At 37.6% G+C, this 22,120-nt stretch overlaps 1 protein-coding gene across 1 annotated transcript in view; it reads left to right on the top strand.

Annotated features, from left to right (window-relative positions):
- Positions 1 to 22,120, top strand: part of AFF1 (AF4/FMR2 family, member 1) — an 88,066-nt gene that overhangs the window by 15,873 nt on the left and 50,073 nt on the right. The window contains exon 3 of the mRNA XM_008585166.1: positions 20,640 to 20,684. Coding sequence (XP_008583388.1) covers positions 20,640 to 20,684 — 45 coding nt within the window. The remainder of the gene's footprint in view (positions 1 to 20,639; positions 20,685 to 22,120) is intronic.

The raw sequence follows: 22,120 nt of genomic DNA, 5'->3' as shown, positions 1-22,120 counted from the left end.
CGCCGGGCCAGGCAAGTGAGGGGGAACGGTTCTGTGTGGGGGATCCGAACCCTCGGACGGGAGCGCCGCCGCGCTTCCCAAGCGGCGCACTATCCAGTGCGCCACCGGGCCGGCCCGCTAATCTGTTTTAAATGTTTGGCTGAGAGGGGGGGAAACAATATGATATGGGACTGAATTTCCTATTTAGGATACTTGGCTGGAAAACAGGCATTCGGTTCAGCATTTTTTTTTTTGGGGGGTGGGGGGATTGTTTTATCATTTTCTTCCTAAGTATTTCTCAAGTAATTTTAGGCATTCCTACATTGTGGGTTTGAAAATAAGCAGCCTAATCTGTTCATTAGGAGCTCGTAGTTGAGTTCCAGCCTCATAATTGCTGTACTTTTCAATATTGAGTTTGGAGACTTATCAGATTGTTTTGCATACTATAAAAATTGGAAAGTAATGATTTTATGTATCTGTTATGTATATAGATGCCTTTTCTGTGGTAAATTAGATACCAGATTTCCTTTAGTATATTTTGCTTTTTTTTTTTTTTTTTAATAAAGGATGCATATAATAAAAATTGCTGTTACTCTAGAAAAGGATTCTCAATTTTAAATATATTGCCATTGAGCAAATCACTTTTTTGGGAATAAGGCAACCAAATTGGGTGGGGCATTTACTCTTCTTGACCACAAAGGTATTGTTAACTGGTATCATAGTAACTTAAAATGTGATTGATTTTCAGACTTTGAAGGGCTAGTGGGTTAGCTCAGTTGGTTAGAGTGCAGCCTTGTAACACCAAGGTTGTGGGTATGGATCCCTGTATTGGCCAGCCACCCCCCAAAAATAATAATAATAAAATTAAAAATTAAATTATGTAGAATAGGACCTACTTTACTTTGTTTTTTTTTACCCTGTAGCTAAATACGGGGATATTTTCTCATAAGCCTTATATGTATGATTCAGGCACTTGTTCACATTTTAGCTGAAGAAAAACAAAAACAATGTTAGCCTACTTAATAACTTTTCTCTTTTTAAATGGCTCTACCAATAAACTGTGGAATTTGAATTTTATCTTCCTTGTCACCAAGTCGAATTAGTTTTCCTGAATGTGTAATGGGGAAGAGGGTGGTTATCTTACTCTGTTTGTGCTGCTATAAAAAAAAAAAATACCTTAGACTGGGTAAAATAAGTAAACATTTATTGCTCACAGTTCTAGAATCTGGGAAGTCCAAGATCACGGTGCCAGCAGATTCAGTGCGTGGTGAAGGCTTACTCTCTGCTTCCAAGATGGTACCTCTTGGCTACCTCCTCACATGGCAGAAGGACATACTGGTGAAAGAGGATGAACGTTGTGGCCTCACATGGCAGAAGAGATGGAAGGGAGCAGGGGTGAACTTTCTCCCTCAAGCCCCTTTATACGGGTACTAATCCTATCCAGGAGGGCAGAGTCCTCAGGGCCTAGTCTCACTTCACAGTGGCCCTACTTCTTAATACCATCACTTTGGAGTTTAAATTACAACATATGAATTTTGGAGGGACACATACATTCAAACAATAGCAATAGTCATTGACGTTCTTCTCAGCTCTAAGATATTAGGGTTCTCTTTAAAAAGAAGTCTGAATTCTAGCAATTAAACTCGATTGAAATTACTTTTTAAATTTTTGTAGCCAATAATAGGAAGTTTGTTTTCAACATTCATTCAGCAAACAAGAGCTTTTTTCCTTCCTTTGTTCTTAGCAACGTTGATCCTTTAATTATATAGACACCTCATGTTTAAGTTTCTATAGGGTACACATAGGCACTTTTTAAGAGCTGGGGTGTGACTGGAAAATGTCCAAACTGTTCTTCCTTGTTGGATGTCATTTTTTCTCTAGAGGTCTGATTGTTGAGAATCTTGATATGTTGACAATGCTTATTTATAATTAGGGATGAATAGTAAGTATGGAATAGAACATGTTATCTGTTGAACGCTAAAGACTCTTTGGATGTTGTTGGAGGGAAGAAATAGATACTTTAAGTTTCTTTTTGTGTGTGTGTGTGTGTTTTGGAGTAATTAGATGGGGCTTTTAGGCATTATAGGTGGTGGTTAAGAGCATGGATTTGAGATTATGGAAGACATGAATTTGAATCTTACCTTTGTATAGTACTAGCTGTTATATGACAGGAAAATTACTTAACCTGTTCAAGCCTCAATTACTTATCTGTAAGATAAGAATAATAGAATCTTCCTCATAAGATGGTTGTCAGGTTTAAGTAAAAAATGTACATGAAACTCTTAGGTCAATGTCTAGCAATATAGTAAGCACTTAATAGATAGCTACCGTATCTACGTCATTATTATCGTAGTTATTTTAACATTGTCAAAATGTATAATTGTAGTAGATTCTCCTCTTCACCTTGGCTTAGAATCTAATGTTTTGGGAATTTTTGTAGTTTAAAATGTTAAGGTTTTGGCAAAGTATGAATGGAGAGTAATGTTTCTAATGGATGGAGCTACGGAGTCAAAATGCATAGGTTCATTTTTTTTTCACATTTAAGTGGTATGGTACTACCTGAGCTACGGGCTCTTGTGAAAATTCAGTGTCATATATTTGTCTGACATATAGTACTCTGGGGGATGTACCACTTTCCCTATGTCATGAATTTGATTTTAGTTGAGTTTTAAAATATACTTTTTCAATAAAAGACTTGAATAAATATTTTGTACCCCTAATAAAACATTGAATACCTGCTGTATTTTTAGAATTCGAGAATTGTATTCAGTTCTGGGCTTTCAATTGTATTTGGACACTGTGACAAACATGAGAAAAAGTTATGGTACTGAAAAAAGTGTTAATTTTGTGATCTGGGTCACAAATTCACTAAGGATAGATGTTAAGAGTAGGCATATTTTTTATGTAATTTGTGAAGACTTCCTGAATCTAATACAGAGGATGGGCAACATTTGTATAGCCTAATTGAGTAGGACAGTTTTACAAGGTAGTGAAGTTACCACAGTTGTGCTGTAAAGATATCAACAAGTGTCCCAAGAGATTCATTCAGCTTTTGGTTCACACAGTATTAATTAGTACATGAACTTCTTTAAAACAGTTTGTGTGTGTTGGGGGGGGGTGGAGGGCTGGCTGGTTAGCTCGGTTGGTTAGAGCAAGATGCTGATAACACCAAGGTCTAGGGTTCAATCCCTGTATCGGCCAGCCACCAAAATAAATAAGATATTGGAACACCTATCCTTATGTACCTTAATGTGCGTTAGAAAAGAAAAAAATACAAACCCAATGTGTCAAATCTAGGGTTTCACAAAATATCATTACTTAGGTAAAGTCAAGTAAACACATCAGTTGATTATCTTAAAGAAAATTGTACAGGTAGTATTATAATGTGATATCGCTATCAAAGTAGTGTGGAAATGACTGATGTTTGGACAGAACTGTTTTGGACCATCCTCTTGAGTCTTGCGGGAAAGAACACATCAAGTCTAGTTAGAAGTGGGACAGTGTCAGCAGAAAGAAGCTTGAGGCCTGGAGGGGACTTTTCCTTGCCTTTGCCATTGAAGGTCTTCTCGTGCTTGAAGAACTTAAATCACTTCAGAATTAAATATTGCCCATTATTTTCTTCTCCCTTCCTCTCTGCAATCCCTTTTCCCCTTATTAAATGTTTTTACTACTAGCTGCTGCTGCTGCTAATACTATGAAATCTCTCTTGAGTGAGGAGTATTTTTTTAGAAGGCTGTTATGATAACTTATAAATTTATTTCTCACTATGGCAGCAGGTTCTGCAGATTATTAGATATACATGATTCAAAGGATATTGGGGCTGGAGTCTCTCTGGACATTTTCAGAGGTGAAGACAATACAGGGGCCATAGAAATTTCCTTCAGGATATCAGATTAGGATAGGGTATCACTACATGGTAATAAAGATATAGGTGATTTTGATAAAAGACTGTTACAGCCTGTGTTTTGTTTCCCTTGCATGTAGACCTTATAACATTTTATTTATTGATTGACACTGCGGGATAAGATGATGACATTTATTATAAAGAGTAGGCTTCATATCAAAAGCTTTGGAATGCAGACATTTTTAGTAATGTTCCAGTAGTTGCCGAGGTAAACCCCAGTCTTTGACTTTCTAGTGGCCCATTATTGCCCTGTAGACTTTGTAAAGGGACAGTTAAGGAGAAGGACAGTACTGACATGGCCAGTCCTTTGCTTTCCTCTCCTAGCCCTGGAGCTCTCCACAGGGAAAGCTTTTTTGTTCTTTCTCCTTGTTCAGTGTATGATATACTGAGGCTTTTGTGTCATGGTGAGATGGTATAATGATAAAAATAATGTCTATTTTGTTGAGAACGTACTCTGTGTGTACAACCACAGTGTTTTTTCTAGCCGTTTCCATGCAGCGATAACCCAACAAGGCTTATCAGCACTTGCCCTGGCGGACAGCGCCACCGCCCCTACCCTGGCTCCCTTCATCCCCCTCTCCCCCACAGCCCAGGATCCTGGCCTCTAAAAATTATGATGTTTCCCCACATCATCTGATCCAGAATTTATTAGAAACATATTGCATTCAAAAGTGGATTCTTCAGAGCTTTGGAGACTGTGGCTGTTTAAGTTTAAATTAGAGCAGGAGGTGCAAGCAAAGATTGTACTATACAGGTATTATAAGATAGTTGTTACAAAATTTGTTATTTCTTCAGCATTCCCTTCCCCCTTCCAGAGGAAGTTTTCACAGACATTCATTAAATGAGAGTTGTTTGGTTGACTGTGTGGGGAAGTGGGAAAATTTAGTAGAAAGGAAGAGAGGAAAGAAATACTGAGGCTTTTATGCCACAGTAAGATAGTATAATAAAAAATAATGTGTCTGTTTTATTCAGAACGTATGCTGTGTGTACAGGCACCATGTTTAAGCTGTTTCCATTTAGTGAAAATTGGTCCATGGTAGAGCTGTAGATGGAGGCTTGTGTGTCTGACTCAGAATCTTGCCAGAACCACCATCGATGACCTCAGTGAACATCTCCTGAGATTTTTGAGAATTCCCCAATTTGCAAAGTCTGCTGAAGTGTCTCCTATAAACTATAATAAAGCAGAGCATCCAGCAAGCAGTGAGTGATGGATTACGGTGAGAAGTAGATTCTAGGGTTCTCAATTCACATTTATGGCTAAGCAAGATTACAAATTCATGCATGTGATAGAAATTTTAGGGACATTGTTAAATGCACAGTCAAGGAGCTGCTGGATGTATTTTTAGTGGCAATAAGTATCACCCAGTCCTTTCTGCTTCTGTAAGCTTTCAGGTAGAGACTTGAGAGTAAAAAGGTCAGCCTTCCCTTTGTAGCTAGAACTCAGTAACTGTAGAATTTCTTTGAAAACATGTGTTTCTAATATGTCAATTGGTTTGGCTTAAGCTAAAGAAATTGAAGCCTGATTTGTTTAAAGGAACAAAAAATGTTTACATGCCAAAATTTGAATACACAGAGCATGGTTCAATTCTTAGTAGACTTTTATGCTTATTACTATGGTTTTTATTTCTCCATCAATGTGCTAGGTAAAAAGTAAAATTATATGCAGAGCTAGAATACTGCCCATAAAGTTTTATTTTTTATGTAGTTTTTTCTTTTTTCGTTTTTTAAAGATGACCGGTAAGGGGATCTTAACTCTTGACTTGGTGTTGTCAGCACCACGCTCAACCAGTGAGCTAACCAGGCATCCCTATATAGGATCCGAACCCGTGGCCTTGGTGTTATCCGCACCACAATCTCCTGAGTGAGCCACGGGCTGGCCCTGTGGTTTTTTCCTTAGGTATAAAATTAGAGTGTTATGAGCTACTTTAGTGTTAACAAGTAACCTCAGTAAAGTACTAAGATGAGTATGTTCTAGGATAAATAATAAAGAGAAATTTAGGAATCTTAGGATCATTTGTCTTGAAATCCATAATTCTAGAATTACTTAAATGAATTCTTTTTCTCTCTAAACTTTAAAAATTCTGTTAGCACTAGTGTGTGTGTTTTTCTTCCTCAGGTTGGGCTACAAAGTCAGCATGAAAATTGCCATACTTACTCCACGAATAGATTGCATTTATTTCTTATATTACCAGTGATGTGTATTTACATATAATGCCTTGTAATAGAATTAGTTCTAAAGGAAGTTAAATGAGATTTTGTTTCAGGTATATCCTCAGGTGGTAATTGTGCAGACACACTACTTCTTAGGTGGGGTTTGACAGGAACTCCCATTGGTGGCTTAAGTGTTTTGCTTATGTGCTGTCAGCTGCCTTAAATCCCATAGATTTTTCTGTTGGCCTTAAAAGCCAAGGTTAAACCATTTTGGGTCTTTGCCTGCCTGGTTTTGCAGGGAGATCGGAGCAGTGGAGGAACTGCCCATTTCATAAAGCCGTATGTTTTTAAAACATGTGCTGGTGCTTTCCACAAGTCAAAACTGCCAAAGGGACAGATGTTGCCAATTTCCAATGTACAGGGGAAGGCAAATATTGCTAAGCAACGGTGTACTTGAGAGAGCATTTTTAGGAGCAGAGCCAGGGGAGTTGTGCCGAGGAGCACTTGCTGCTTCTCATGGCTCAGTACAAGGGAGGAGATTCAAAGTTCTTTCCTGTCAGGGCCACCATTGCAGCCGCCGGTACGAAAGACAGTGACCTAGTGGCACTGATTAGGGCTGGTAGGGGGATATGTGAAAACAGGAAAGCTTGTTTGCCATGTAGGAAGGCAGTAAGACATGTTCACAGAGGTAAGTGCCCCAGAGGGCACAGCTGCTCCACAGTAAGTACTCAGCCTGAGGTTCAGGGGGGGAAGACGGAGGGTAGGGACGCGAGGCAAGAGTGTGAGGCCTCGAGAGAAAGTTGGTGTGGTGCTCTCTCCCTTTCTCTTTTGTGCGCTCTCCTAGGGGCTAACATCAAGGAAGAGAGGGATCAGAATAACCTCTGTGGTTTAGTGCTGCTGTGTGCATGACCTTATGAACAAGGTAAATAAGCTTTCCAGCCACAGGTATTCGGCCCCTCCCATGTCCCCTCCCTTTGTATACACTTGATAGGTAACAGACAGGTGGTGTGGTGTGGCTTCTTTTTTTTTTTTTGGCTGTCGCTAGAGACTTGGAATACCACTTGAGATTTGTATGATTGTTGGTTTAGATTATGGATTTCACCCCCCTTCCTTCCTTCCTTCTGAAATAATAATGTGAATAACAATAGAGATAGTATAACATTATAGCTTTGTATCTGTAGAAAATCACAATGTACATATTTAAAATAAGAATATATGGTAATATATTTAAAAGAAATTAAAAACATAAGCTATTCCTTACCACTCAAAATTTTTTTACTTCATCTTTCAAACTCTGGCCTTGAATTTCTGGATCACTTGGCAAATGTCGATGGTTTGTTTTATCTTCCTGAACTAAAGCTACAAATTGAAGATGCTGGGAGCTTAAAAGCCTAAATGTGTATGTATGAGTGTATGCATGTATATGTATGTATGTACACACATTCTAGCCAAGATTTTATTGCTTTTCAACAGATGTATAGAATTTAAGTAAAATTTAAAAGATTGGAAAGCTACTACCCAAGTTTTAATATATAAGTAGTATTGATTGATTTTCACTGATCTAGGAAAATTTTAAAATAATCTACTCCAGTAGAGGCAGATATACCACAGAAATTTCAGTGTACTTCTAGCTTTATGGTTCTTATTAATTTATTCAGTATAGTTTGTGATCACATGGTCTATATCTGTCTGCAGTGTAAATTTATGTGATGGAAAGTTTAGAAGATGACAGTTTCTATTTTTCTCCCCATTAGAAGACAGAGTTTATTAACTCTAAGGTTAAGCTATAGGGAGTCCTCTTCTGTCAACCACAGAGAGGTGAGAAATTGGCCAAAAGCAATGAGAAAAGAGGGAGAACCTCCGAGTCATCCCAGTGTAAAAGCTTCCCTGTTAGATATGAATGTAGTTATACCTTTCTGGCTTCTTTTAGTAGGAACTCTGCCATAAAATGGGTTGGAGACTTAGGATGCAATAGAGAGTTTTCTAGTGACTTAAGTCCCCGATAAATAATTTTTTGAAGACATTGTTCTAATTAAGTCCAGAAAAAAACTGGTGTATTTCATTCTAGAAAAAGCTTTGAGATATTTTTATAAGGAATCAACTGTTTGACATTGAGCTGCCTCTTAAAGATTTTCTTAAAAGAGATAGTAAAACAGATAAGACTTACCTGCTCAGGAGCCAATCTAAATCTTTTCAGGTTCAGTTTCATTTAATGCATTTTTTATACCAGTGCAGCTTTGTGTAGATAGCATTATTGGGGATATATAAATAATATTGCTCATTTTTATGTAGGATATTACTGTATGCCAGTTAAAGAAATCCAAGTTGAAAGGACTCTTTTAATTTTTTTTTTTTTTTAAATGGCATGTGTCCCTCCCCATCCCCCAAGCTGGCAATGTGATTGCGATGTCAGGAAAGAAGTTCAGTGGGCTCCAGGAGCCTTTTCCCCTGGGCTATGTGCCAGGTGTGTGTGAATAGTCAGGAGGGCCACAGTTGGATTTATGTATAGTTGAGATATAATTTACTTCTGCTGGTGGACCCTCCCATCTTCTAAAGGCAGTTTTCAAAGGCAGTTGCCTTTGTTGTTACTATTAGAATGGTAGGCGATTAGAATTGCTTGTTTTCTGTACTATCTCCTCTCTGGCACCTAGATTCCATATTCAAGGAAAGTGTAGAAAGAAAGGGAGAAACAGGAAAGACAGTAAATATAAGAATATTGGGAGATATGATGAATGTGGTTGAGTTACACTATGCCATAAAATACTCAGAAGGTTGGAGTCTGGGGTCAAGAGCTCTGGATTAAAGTACAAAGAGTGCTCTTTAAATGTCTTCATTTCATGTGTGCGTATGTGCGTCGGTATAAGAAGAGAGAGTCAAGGCAGACAAGGAGAGAAATATATTAAGACGGAGAAAGATTTGAGCAGTCACAGATTGCTTCATGTTTCCAAAATGAGGATAAACCCATTGTTCCCTGACTTCTAGAAGTGTGGTTGTGTGTACTATGAATGCTTAAAATGCTTTAGATTCCAAAGATAGTAAAGTACATTTATTTTCCAAGCAATTTTCTCCTTGGCACATATTAAATACCTCTTTAAAACAAATTCAAGAATAACTCTTTTATATTTATCTTCTTTTATTAAAAAAATAAATACCGGTGTTTGTCGAGTGACTAAGTATATTTGCTCAAAAACTTGTTATTAAATATATTTTCACTTTCACCAGTTCAGTAAATTAGTTTATCAGATAAGTTTTGATGAGAGTTTGTTGCAGTTTATCTATACTTTCAGACCAAATTTATATACAAAGACAATGCAGAAAAAGATTAAGTCTGACTGAGATTCAATGGAATTACTAAGCTTTTTTTTAAAAAAAGTTTTTTTTTTTTGTAGTGACTGGATCTGGTTTTTGATAGGTTATGGAAAATAAAATTGTCTTTCAAATTTAGGTGCTCTTTGATAGAATTAAGTAAACGATTTATAACCATTCATAATGTTCTGATATTAAATGAAGTATATGTTCCCAGGATGATCTTGGCCCCCTTTTCTAGGTCCTAGTAATCAACCTGGTTGTTTGTTATCTAGCATAAAAGTTTAAAAAAAAAAAGAAAAAAGAAATATACTTGTACAGAAGCAAGATCTAATGGGCAAGGTCATCTTTATTTGCTTTCTCTCTTCTGTGTTTGTTATAGTATCAGTAATCCCCAGAGTAGTTTGAAGCTCAGATTGTTTCCTCAGAGTATATATGCCTCTAGCCTACCACTTCAGTAATTTTCTTTCCTTTCCCCCTGCCCCCCCCCCGGGTTCTGTTTTTTGTTTTTAAAAATAATCAATGCCAGGAGACAGACAACCAACACCTAGCCCAGAGGAAACTATTGAGATTACTGCTGGAATAAGCCCAGGATAAAATCTTTATGTTCTTTCCGACAAAGTGTGGATTAAATGGTTTATCTTCTGCGTATGACTTCAGTTTCTTTCAACCTCATCCAGAAACTGATGGAAAGTTTTTTTTTTCCTGGTCCCTCTGCAGTCTGAGTTTATGCTCAGCTATGAAAAAAAGAATGTGCAGACACCCCATGAAACATAGAATTAGACATGGTTCCTAAACATTGTTTGCCACTTAAATTTGATAGACATACTCTTAAAGAGGGAGCAGTAATACAGGTTTATGTATCTATAAATCCTGTCATGGTTGACAAAGTAACTTAGTACTGTTGTTTTAGACTCAAAACCATCTGTTAATATGACTTGTGAGAGACAGTGCACGTGCACAGAGAGAGAGTGTGTGTGTGTGTGTGAGAGAGAGAGAGAGTGAGTGTGTGTCTGTCTGTCTGTCTCAGGATGAGGATAGAGTGAACACCACTCTGCAGTTTCACACCCTCGCTGTGGTGATATATTCTCATTGAAAGGCTGCTTGTGCTTTGCAAATTGATGTTCCCACTCAAAACATAAAAATTTAATTCCTCTAAAAATACTTTGAAGGTTGTTCTGGTGAGTAGAATTAGTCGTGGAAGGGGAAATAGATCGTATAGTTTAGGCCATTTGAAAGAACTTGTCAGTTCCTGAAATGGAACCTGTGTCTAGACTTGTTCTTTGTCATGCACACACCTCCCCCCGCCTTTTTTTTTTTGTTTGAAACAGTGCCTTTTTAGTCATTCTTACTAAATAAATAATTCATGGCTGCTATGCCCACAATGGGCGTCATGGGGCTTCATGTGACCTTTCATCAAAGGCACAGTGTTTTAGTCTTACACCATTGGAGATTTCTGATTCCCCTTATTACATGGTGAATGATAATAGTTCACAGTCAATAGTTAGGAAGTTGGTGAAAACTGAAATTAGACAAATTTGTTGTCAAACAATGGCAAGCACCCCCTCCCCCCAAGTTTGTTTTCATCCAGGTACTTTGTTTTTAAATGAATTTAAACCTACCCCAGGTACATCCCACCCCTCTTAACTTTTGCACCAAGAAGCTTGTTAATAATACGTACTGAACTTCTGCATCTAATGTATCAACACTAAATAATACTGTTTAATAGGTACTGTTTCATGTGATTGTAATTTTTAATATGTTTGCAAAGCTTCTACGCAAACTCGTATATGGTCTCTGGGTATATAGTAGTAATAAAAACGGAATCAGCACTTTTATTACTCCCCTGTTGTTTGCATATTTTAATCAAGTGAGTGTTTACAATTATAAATGTGGAGAACATCTATCCACTATTGTTATTTTTCATTTAAACCAAATCTCAAGAACTAGAATTCTAGGTTTTATAATTAAAAGATGTCTTCTTTTAACAGAGACCAAAACAAAATTCCCAGAATGTTTTTAAGTAGCTCAGTTAATGCAAATGAAGCTTTTACAAAATTTTATGTGCTGTGGAAAAATAAATTATCTTTATGACACTAATTAAAGCAAATTGTTTTACTGGTATAATCCAAATGACCGACTGGAAAGGAACAATAAATTTTCTATTCATATTGATTTTTAAAGAACTGATATTTCAAAATTCTACTTACTGTAAGGTTTTGTATGTTTCAATAATGTTTTTAGGGTTTGGTTTTTTTTTTTTTTTTCCTTTCTTTCCACTGTTAGCCTGTTTTTGCTTTAGTTGGTGAAAGACAGGGAGGTAATATAGTTTGACTGTGAAGGAGCAGTTTACCTAAAGGTGAACTTAAAAATCTCTTTATATATACACACATACATGCATATATACATACAGAGAAACACACATACACCCTTCCTATGTATAGGATATATTAAGCTCTCATTTATTAAATGAACTGGACTTGCTAGCGCATCTTCTAGATCCAGTATTTGCTTTCAGTGTTTATCCTGGAGTATTTATTTCTTGATTTCTTGTCTCAAGGAGACATACACCCTTCCTTTACCCCACCAGAGCATGCTGCCTGACATACGCACCTGCCCCCATCCCAATGATCTGGTGTTACTGTCATATCAGAAACTCTGCTTTCTGGGCCGGCCCCATGGCTCACTTGGAAGAGTGTGGTGCTGACAACACAAGTCAAGGGTTAAGATCCCCTTACCAGTCATCTTTTAAAAGAAAGAAAGAAACTCTGCTTTCTGAGTAATTTACATCCCCAAACTGCACTTAGGCAACTACACCTGTAGGTGAAAACAGCTGATTGGGATTGTGATGGTGATTGATGGATTGTTATAAAGAGTGTAATATTACTTTTTTTTAAAATTGAGGATTTCTGTTTCTTAAATAGTATTCTGCGAAATTGGAGTTTTACAAATGTGAGCAAACATTGCTTCCCAGGAAAAAAAATTGAGAATTCACTATAAAATAACTCCATAATTTGTGGTGAGCTCATGTTTTTGAGTTTTGTTTTGAGATGTTATGAGATGACAGAATCAAGTCCATTCATTTCACAAGTGTTAATTGAATATCTGTGTTAGTCTAGAGTTATGCTAAGGCCTTGAGGGATACAGAGATGAATAAACTCCAGTTCCTGCCTATAGGAAGCCAGTCTGGAGGAGACAGATGAGAACACCAAGGGTTGCAATTCAGAGTTAAATGTGGTTGGAGAGTCAAGGAGAGGGAAAGCTTCCAGAAAAGGGTAGCCAGTGTTTGTGACAACCCTGTTACACCCTATGCCCTCTTTTGAGAGTGCCCCAACCAATATGAGTAGAATTGCTTGGTCTTTCCAGCATAAATTTTTGTTTGCAGATAATTGTAGGTGACCTATAGATTTCTCATTATTTAAAATAAACTTTCTTATCAGTCTCTTTCCTCTTCTTGAGAAATTTATTTGGAGAACTATAGAGATTTCTGCAATTAGCATAATATTAATTGTATTAGCCTTCACTTTTGGCAGGCAGTTTGACCTTAAAGTGGTGTTTGGGGAACATGTGATTTTTTGCTACATACTGGAGCTTGTCTCTTTCAAGAAACTATCCAAAACCTTTCCATTATTTGGCCGCGAGCGCCGCTGGTGTAGTGGTATCATGTAAGATCCCCGCCCCCCCCCCTAAAAAAACCTTTCCATTATTTGAAAATATCTTGAGAGAGATGAAGGATGACTAATAATTTTTAAAGAGAGAATTTAACAGTTGGTTTTGCAACTTACACGATAACACTATTACCTTATCTTCAAGGTCCCTTGTTTCTTGTTTTCTAACCCATTATCCCTCCTTCCATCTTAATAGTCTCTAGCATGGTTGTTTTTTGGTTGTTGTTCTTGTTTTAATTTGGACTATGTGTGTCCATGTGTCTGTCCAGGGATTTAAAAAACTTATCCTAAAATTCTGGGTGTGGAGGTAGGCATTCAGGTAGTTGCCCAAAGGGCATAATGCTTCTGAAGAAGGAATACTGCTAGAAGAACCTTTATACCTTTTCCAGCCGAAGTAGGCACACCCAGGCAGTATGAGCCTGTTCTTGGAACAGGTTTAGCTGTTTAGGTAATTCAGTGTATTCTCAGAATACAATTAATTTTATGTCCAAACCTTGTTCAGCCAGGCCTTTTGGTCCCCTGCTTTAACCTGTCTTAGAAATGACATTTGTGGGGGCCGGCCTGTGGCTCACTCGGGAGAGTGCGGTGCTGATTAACACCAAGGCCACGGGTTCGGATCCCATATAGGGATGGCCGGTTCGCTCATTGGCTGAGTGTGGTGATGACAACACCAAGTCAAGGGTTAAGATCCCCTTACCGGTCATCTTTTAAAAAAAAAAAAAAAATGACATTTGTGGTGTCTTCATATAAATGCATGTATTTATTTGTGTAGCACACTAGCTTTAACATGTACTATCTTATTTCTTTCTCAAAATGATCCTATGAGACTTTGTATATTACAAATGTGTCCGCTAAATATTTAGGTGTGGCTGATTTAGAAAAGTTTTTAAAAAAATGACCAAAAAAGTTCTCTTTCAAGAACTTTCTAATACAGTTTGGGAAATGAGTGAATTAGCAAGCAAACACTGGGCCAGGCCTTGGCAGCAAGTCCTGGGGCTCTCAACAAGCACCTCTGAGTCTATTACAGAAGGCTGACTGTACATCTGTAATAAAAACAATTCAGTGTGGTAAGTATTGCATGGGGCAAGCCGAGAGCACCGGGGAGCAGGCTGGGGACAGATTAATACAGGTATGTGTTTGGAAGGAGAGCTACCTAGAGCAAGGCTAATAGGAAGTAAACACATAAGTGGCTGAACATTCTCTGTACTTTGAGAAAAAGCTTTTATCCTTTTTTTTTTATTTCAGTCTAATATTTGTGTTTTTATTTATAAATAGGTAATATATTCAATGGTTCAGAATTTGAAAGGTAAAGAAGGATATAAAGTGAAAATCTTGTCCCTAATCCATTCCTTAGCCACCTAATTCTCCTTTCTAGAAGTAATTGATGCTATGAATTTTTTTTTTTTTTTTTGATAGCTGGCCAGTATGGGAATCCAAACCCATGACCTTGGGTTATAGGGCTGTGTTCTAACCATCTGAGCTAACAGGCCTGCTGATGCTTTCTTGTGCATTATTCCCAATGGAATTTTATGAGTAAATCAACTCTACTTGCATGTTTTCTTTTCATCGACACTTTTTCATTTATACAGATGCTGGCATATAATACACCTTGGTTTTTTTCCTCCTATTTAACAGTGTATCTTGGAGATTATCCCAAATCAGTACATAGAGCGCCTCCTCATTCTTTGTCATAGCTGTATAGCTATTTCTTTGTACCATAGTATTCATAGTCAGTTACCTATAGAGTGTTTCCAGTATGTTGCTATTTTCAAACTAGGCTGAAGTCAGTAACTTTGTACATAATTTTTTTTGTATATGTAGGAGTCAGTGTATATGTAATTAGAATTTGGTGGCTCAAATTAAAATTGGCAAGTTGATATCTTCAGAAGTTGTACCTCCCATCAAAGACACTATTCAATGAGTGCCTATTTCCCTGCATCTATCTTGTAGATACAGTATTGTCAGTCTTTTGGTTGTTTGCCAATCTGATACGTGAAAAAAGTTTCTCAGAGTAGTTTTAGTGTTAAGGATAAAACAATGCAAAACAATTTCCCTTTTGTCCTTAATATGTTTATTTCCTTGTAGTTCGTTAATTAAGGTTTGGATTTATAATTCAGTCAGCCTGTGGTATCCACTAAGTCTTTAAAACTCTAAAAGAAAGTTGTTTTCAGATTCTCAGTTCTGAGACTGAAGACATACTAGCAAATGTTTATTGGCTGCCTCTTTGTGGCAGGCAGCATATGATTAGTGATTCAGTGAGGTAGAACTGGCCCCTGCTTTCATGGAACTTGTACTTGAGAAGAAACAGGGGTGATACAATTACAGGAGAAAGTAGACAGCTATGGGAGCATCTGCCGGGAGCACCTGGACAGATTTGGGAGTGATGTACCATCAGGGAATGTTTTCCAAAACAGGGCTTTTAATCTGCAACTTGAAAGCTGAGTAGGAATTATCCTGACACAGGTGGAAAAGGGAAGAGGGCTCAAAGGTGGGGGCAAGAAAAGTGTGACTTATCTGGCTATTTAGATGAGCAGCAAAGAGGTACTAAAGACTGAACAGTAACCCAAAAAGGTGACACATTTGAAGAAAAGTAGCATGGCCATTTATTTTAATCTTTTGAAAATTAAATTTTAGATAGAGAACCTGTTGGGATTTCTTTTAAGGCTGTCACACTGTTAAAGAATGCCTTGATAGTGCTGGCACCGTGTATTATTTCCTATATCAGTGCCTCTGGACAGTTTTTAAAGTTTCATGTTTTTACATTTGACCTTTATACCAACCCTGTGAAGTTGTTAGGTTTGGTAATATTATCCCTTATCACAATGAGGAAATAGTCCCCAAAAGGTTGAATCTTATCCAAAATTGCAGAACCAGTCTTCAGCAGAGCCAGATCTAGAATCCAAGATCTTTTGGCTTCCTCTTCAGCACACTGCCTTTGTGCTCCATGTATTTCCTGGTTAGAGACAACTAAGCCTTTTTGAGAATAGCATTGTTATAAAAATGCTGCTCTGTTGAAACTTGAGAGACTTAAAACACAATATTGCAAGAGCCTCCTAGCCTCAGTGGTGAGGGCGTTTCTTCCATCCAGCTCTTTTTAGCTTATTAAAACAAACTGTGAGGGCCGGCCCGTGGCTCACTTGGGAGAGTGTGGTAACACCAAGGCCACGGGTTCGGATCCTATATAGAGATGGCAGGTTAGCTCACTGGTTGAGCGTGGTGATGACAACACCGAGCCAAGGGTTAAGATCCCCTTACCGGTCATTAAAAAAAAAAAAAAAAAAAAAAAAAAAAAACGCATCATGTTTAGAAGACATTAACTAACATTTTATTTTGGTATCAGTGCATTTCCTTATGATTACACAATGTCATTCCAAGAGTGGTAACAAAGGCACTGCTGCCTTTTCTGGTCTGAAGCACTTGTAAGAGGCAGTTAAATATTAATACCAAAATGCTTCTTTGTAGAAACAAAAGAAAAACATTGCTCTTTAAAAAAATGGTTTTGGTCCTGCATAGGACAACTGGAATCACATCCCCTCCTAAAATGCTAATATATTTGTCTCTTGCATGAATGTTGAGGTTTTCAGAAACCCAGAGAAACAGTATTCTGAAGCTTTTCTGTGATCCTGGGCATGCGACTTAATTCCTCTAGGATTCAGTCCCTTCATTTTATTTAGTTTTTATCCCTGCCGAGGGTGCCCCTCCCTGGCCTTCTCTGTACTCATAGGTCAGCACAAATACCCTTAGACGATCTAGACAGAGGCAGCCAGTCATTTTAGAAACTGGGATGATACCTACCACAAAGGTTGATGTGAAAATTCAATAGAGTAGAATTACTTCAGACATTTTTATCTCATTATTAAGTTTCTGTAGTAGGGATATATCTTACAGTTGATGAGTACATTTAGTGTAGTAGCTTGCTCCCTCTGCCAAGCTAATGATGGTGCATCTTACAATTGATGGTATCACATTGAGGAAATAAAAGTGTGAAAAGTTTATTGCAAATGTCAGGCATAATATGCATTTAACAAGTAGCTGCTATCATTTGAAAAAAATTGAGTAGCATTATGGTTCCTGTGTTAAGGCCATACCCCAATGGGGAAGTTGGGTCTCTGCAGAGAGGTTGGTCTAAATACAGGAAAACCGATGTGTGAGGTGACCACAAATAGACGGGAGGGGAGAGCTCATCTCTGCTACGAAACTAGATATTGAGGGTGGGAGACAACAGTGAGATGTGTGATCATAAGTAAAAGTCAGTGCCTACACTGTCAAGGGAAAATTAGACAGGGAAGGACCTGCAAACTAGATCGTCTTGATTTATGCAACTGTCGTAGGTGTTTGTTGCTTTTTGTCATCTCGTTCTTTAGAAGCTTTACCTTAAAAGTTCAGCCTTATCTCTCTCAGCTGTGCTTCAGCGAGGCCTGGCCAGGACAGATTGTTTATTCTTTGGCCACAGTGTTAAAGGGAGAGCCTGGCTTTTTTTTTTTTTTGTAGTAACACTCAGCTGGAGACCCTATGGGGAAAGTTTTTTTTTTTTTTTTTTGTCCTTTTTGAGACCGGCCGCACCACGCTCAGCCAGTGAGTGCTGTGAGTGCACCAGTCATCCCTATATAGGATCCCAACCCGCGGCGGGAGCGCTGCTGCACTCCCAGCGCCGCACTCTCCCGAGTGCGCCACGGGCTCGGCCCGGGGAAAGTGAATTTTAAGAAAGGGATTAGGAGGACTTAATGGTTTGTTCATCTACCCCTCTCCTTTTGGAAAGTTTCCTTGCAGTGGCAGACTTGGAGTTGCCAAGTTGTACTTTATTGAACAGGGCAGCCTGTCCTTACAGATCTCTCTGCAAACACGTCTGAAAGACCTATACTCCAGTTTGTGTCTGTTATTTGGGTGAGGAGAAGAGTGGAGATATGAATCTCTGGTAGATGGAACAAAAAATTGGCTTCATTAACTATACTAACTATGAGACTATCTTATTACCTCCCCTCTTTTAAATACAGGTTTAAAATGTATCTTGTTACACACTAAAGGGGCATTAACTCTTAGTCTTTAACTTGTTCTCAAGCAGTTCAAAGTATATGCGGTTGGGTGGGAGAGAGAAATATAAAGCAGATGCAGTAAATACTAACATTTGGGAAATGTGGGTGAAGGGTTTGTGGGAATTTCTGTTACTATTTTTGTAGCTTTTCTGTAAATATGAAATTATTTCTGAAGAAAAAGTTAAAAGCATATATCTCGAGGGCTGGCTAGTTAGCTCAGCTGGTTAGAGCACAGCCTTGTAACTCCAAGGTCAAAGGTTCAGTTCCTGGTACCAACCAGCTGCCCCCTGCCTCCCCTCCACCCCACCCCCCCAGATTATATCTTGAGCATCTTTCCATCTTTCCATGCAAGCACATATGTATATATTATTGTCTGCATGATATATGGGTGCACTATAAGGTTATTTAGCTAGACTCCTATTGCTGGGCATTTGATCATTTCCAATTATTTGCCATTATAAACAGTGTTGCTTGGAGATTCTTCAGTAGGATATATCTTCATGTATTTGGAATAGAATCCCTGCTCCCTTTTGAAACACCTCCACTCTCATAATGGACTTTTAGGGAAAGTGACAGTGAATTCACCAACTAATGCTTGAACCTAAGACCTTATTTAGAATTTTAAATGGGTTGAATGGTGACTGTTCATTAGTATCTGGGTACAGTAAATGTTGCTAATTAAAATTAGCTCTAGGAAAATTTCAGTCCTGGTTCATCCCATGTAATAAAACTTTTTCCAGAAAAATGAGTCTTTTGGTGACATGAAACATCTTGGCCAAGTGTTAATTGTTTGAATAATTATGAGTATTAGAAAGAAGTCTTTCAGTGTCCTGAAGGGGTTGCTTTCTGATCTCATTCTTTTGGAAACAAATTTTTTTTGCCCTCATTCCAATGTGCTTCACTTCTTTTATTGTCAGATAATTTGATTGGGTTCACATTCTCATTCCAAAAAGATAGAATGAGGGAACTATGTGTCCATAGCTGTACAATCATATGCTCTGTTCTGTTGATTCACTTTCAGCTTCTGATTGTTATTTTTTCTAGTGATTCATATAAAAATTGAAACCATAGAATATAATTACACTTTACTCTCAGGTGAAAACAGCATGCATTTCTGTATCTGACATTTGTGCTAAAATAGAGCACTAATGTTTGGTCCAGTTTTTAGGCATCCCTTAATGGTTTTGAAAAACAAAAAGCAGTTCTAAGTTGTTAACATGCATAGTGTCTGAAGATGGGTCCAAACTAGCAGACGTAATGGGTACCCTTGATTCTCTTCAGTTATACCTCCTAACTTCCTGGCCCTAGCTCAGCAGTAGCAAACTGCAAAAAATTTAATAAAACCATTTTCAGGAAATTTACATGTTTTAAAACAAATGTAATCAGGTCAAGTTGTATATAAATTTTGACATGTCCGTTACATTCAGTTACAAGATGGTGGTAATGTTTTCTTTCCTTTTCCTTCTGCCTTAAATTGGAATGAGGAAAGGGTGGATTAATAAACCCCAGATTGTGAATTAGCAGCCAATGCTTTATTAATTTAAATTCTAAATTAGAACCAAGAACAGAGGGAAGAATCCTTTCCCATCTACTCTCTATCTGTGAGGTAGGTGTTGTATTAAACTGAGGAGCCTTGCAGTAATGGGAAGGGCGAGTGTTGTACAGGCCTTGCTGTTCTGTACTGTGCCCAGGGGCTTGGCCCATGAATTGACACAAAGCAGAAGTTGCTATTCCATCGAAAACCAGGAAGTCACAGGATATGTTTCATGCCTCCAGTTCAGAAAAAGTATTTTAGATTTGACTTTCCTATTTTCTTTGTGATTAAAAGTAGGCTGCAAAATGACATTTCCTAGGCGCAGTCTGGTGGTGGTGATACTAGCAGCACCAGCCACAGTGGTCCTCATTTGTTTAGCTGGGGATATAAATAATGAATCTTTCCTTTAAGATGCTAATTAATCTGCTCTCCCCTTAGGTTCTTTCTGAGATGATTTTTTGTGTGCATATACGTGTGTATGCATATGTGTGTGGATATAAAGTGAAAAGGCTGACTTGAAGTAGAGTTAAAGACATTTTTACTTTTAAAATGGATTTTTGGCAGGTTAGGATATTTTTAAAAATAATAAAGAGCTATCCTTGACTGCACTTCAGCCTCCTTACTGTGGACTTACTAAGTCTGCAGGTGACCCACCATCTTTGTGTTCATTCAACTTGGCTCATTGTTCAGATGTTGCTATGAGGTAGCTGATCGTGACACCTGTTTCAGTCTCTTTTTGCTGTATCTTATTCCCTTAGATTTACTAATATACTAATTTTCTTTAAAATGCAAATTTTCCATTGGAAACTTTTGACCTGAGAGTCACAATTAGTCTGCCATTGTCTCCAGTGCTACGTGTTTACCCCCAAGATTAAGTCAGGTTAATCTCTTTGGTCTTATTTCATCCAGATTGTAAAGTTCCTAATACTTAGGCTCACCTCAGGGCCTACCTTTTCTAGCGATCTATAAGAGTATTGCTGTATTAATACTGGCATCTAGCAATAGTTTCACTTTTAGTGGTTTGTTTATTTACTATCCCTTTCTTTCTTGCTTTTCACTTTCAGCAGACCTACTCCAATGAAGTCCATTGTGTGGAAGAGATTCTGAAGGTGAGCTCATTGATACTGTTTCTCATTTGAAGAGATAGTTAAATAGGCAGAAATACATGCATTTATGTTTACTTTAATGAAATTGCCATTCCCAAACCCCTTTAAATAGTTTTTCCCCCCTGAAACCTCCAAAAGCAAAATAAACCAGAACAGTAACAAAGGGAGTCTTAGAACATTATTGAATTCTCTAACAGATTTTATTAATTAAAAAAAGTCTACAAACAGCAAGGCACTTGGACCAGAGTTTTATGGCACCTCTCGAGTTTTTCTGGCTGTCCATAAAGACCCATGAGAGTTGCTCACTTTCCCAGAGAGGAAACTCCCTGTCTTGATGTGGCATGGAGGCACCAGTGGCTAATTAGTGCTTGATTTATACCTCTTGGTGTTTTGTAGGTGATGCCTATTATTTGTGTCCTTGTCTTCAATGAGACCACGAAATTTTAAAGGGATTAAAAAGAAAAATAGTGGGAAGTAAATGGACAACTTTAGACTTACATTGAGGGGTTATTTTTTGCTCTGGTTTATTGAGACTATGCAAGAACATTTGTGCTTCTACAAATATGTTATTGAGTACGTTACCCATTTGTTTTTCTTACAAAAGGGTGCCAAATTCCTTTTAGAATTCCAGGAAAAAAATATAAATTCTTTTCATGAACCAGCATGCTTTCTTTCTATCAGAGAAGAATTATATAAACTACCATGTTTCCCATTTTGGCTTTAATTTCCAAGAAATCTGGAGCTTGATTTTAATGCTCAAATATAGTAATTGTAATTTAGAGTTTTGTGTATTTATTTCTCATCCCTCCTCTAGAACATTTAATTTTCTTCCATGTAAATTTTAATGATATTCTTGCTGTGTCTTTTACTGTAAGTTTTCTGAATTTTTTTGGTAAGTAGGGAAACATATGACACACTTGCCTATTGATTTTAATCTATACTCTTCATTTTTTTTTATTATTATTATTATTTTTTATTTATTTATTTATTTATTTTTTTGTCTTTTTTCCGTGTCCGGCAACGGATCGCAACCCTCAGTGTTGCCCCCGTACCGGACCGGGGACCGGCAACGGGATCGCAAGCCTCGGCATTGCTCCCGCGCCTCGCTCAGCCAGTGAGCGGGAGCTGGTCTATACTCTTCATTTTTTAATCTAAATATGTTTACCAAATTTTTCCCTTTAATTTTTCATAATAAGGTATTAAGCAGTGGTGGCGCTGAAACTGTAATTAAGTATATTGGATACTACATTGGTTACCTCCTCACTTGCAAAACTTTTGAGAAAAGGAATAGCTAACCAGATGTTTGGATAACAGTTCCATCATTTCTGTTTTAGACTTTTCTGTCTTCTCTTTTATAGTTAGGGTTTTCTGAGAAAGAAATAGGTCTAAGGAAACATACTTTTTTTTTTTTTTTTTTTTTTTTTTTTTTTTTTTTTTTC

The sequence above is a fragment of the Galeopterus variegatus genome, unplaced genomic scaffold, assembly GCF_000696425.1.
Source record: "Galeopterus variegatus unplaced genomic scaffold, G_variegatus-3.0.2 Scaffold3474, whole genome shotgun sequence".
NCBI classification, from domain to species: Eukaryota; Metazoa; Chordata; class Mammalia; order Dermoptera; family Cynocephalidae; genus Galeopterus; species Galeopterus variegatus.
The sequence above is the reverse complement of the archived record's forward strand: the minus strand, read 5'-3'. Positions and strand labels throughout refer to the sequence as shown.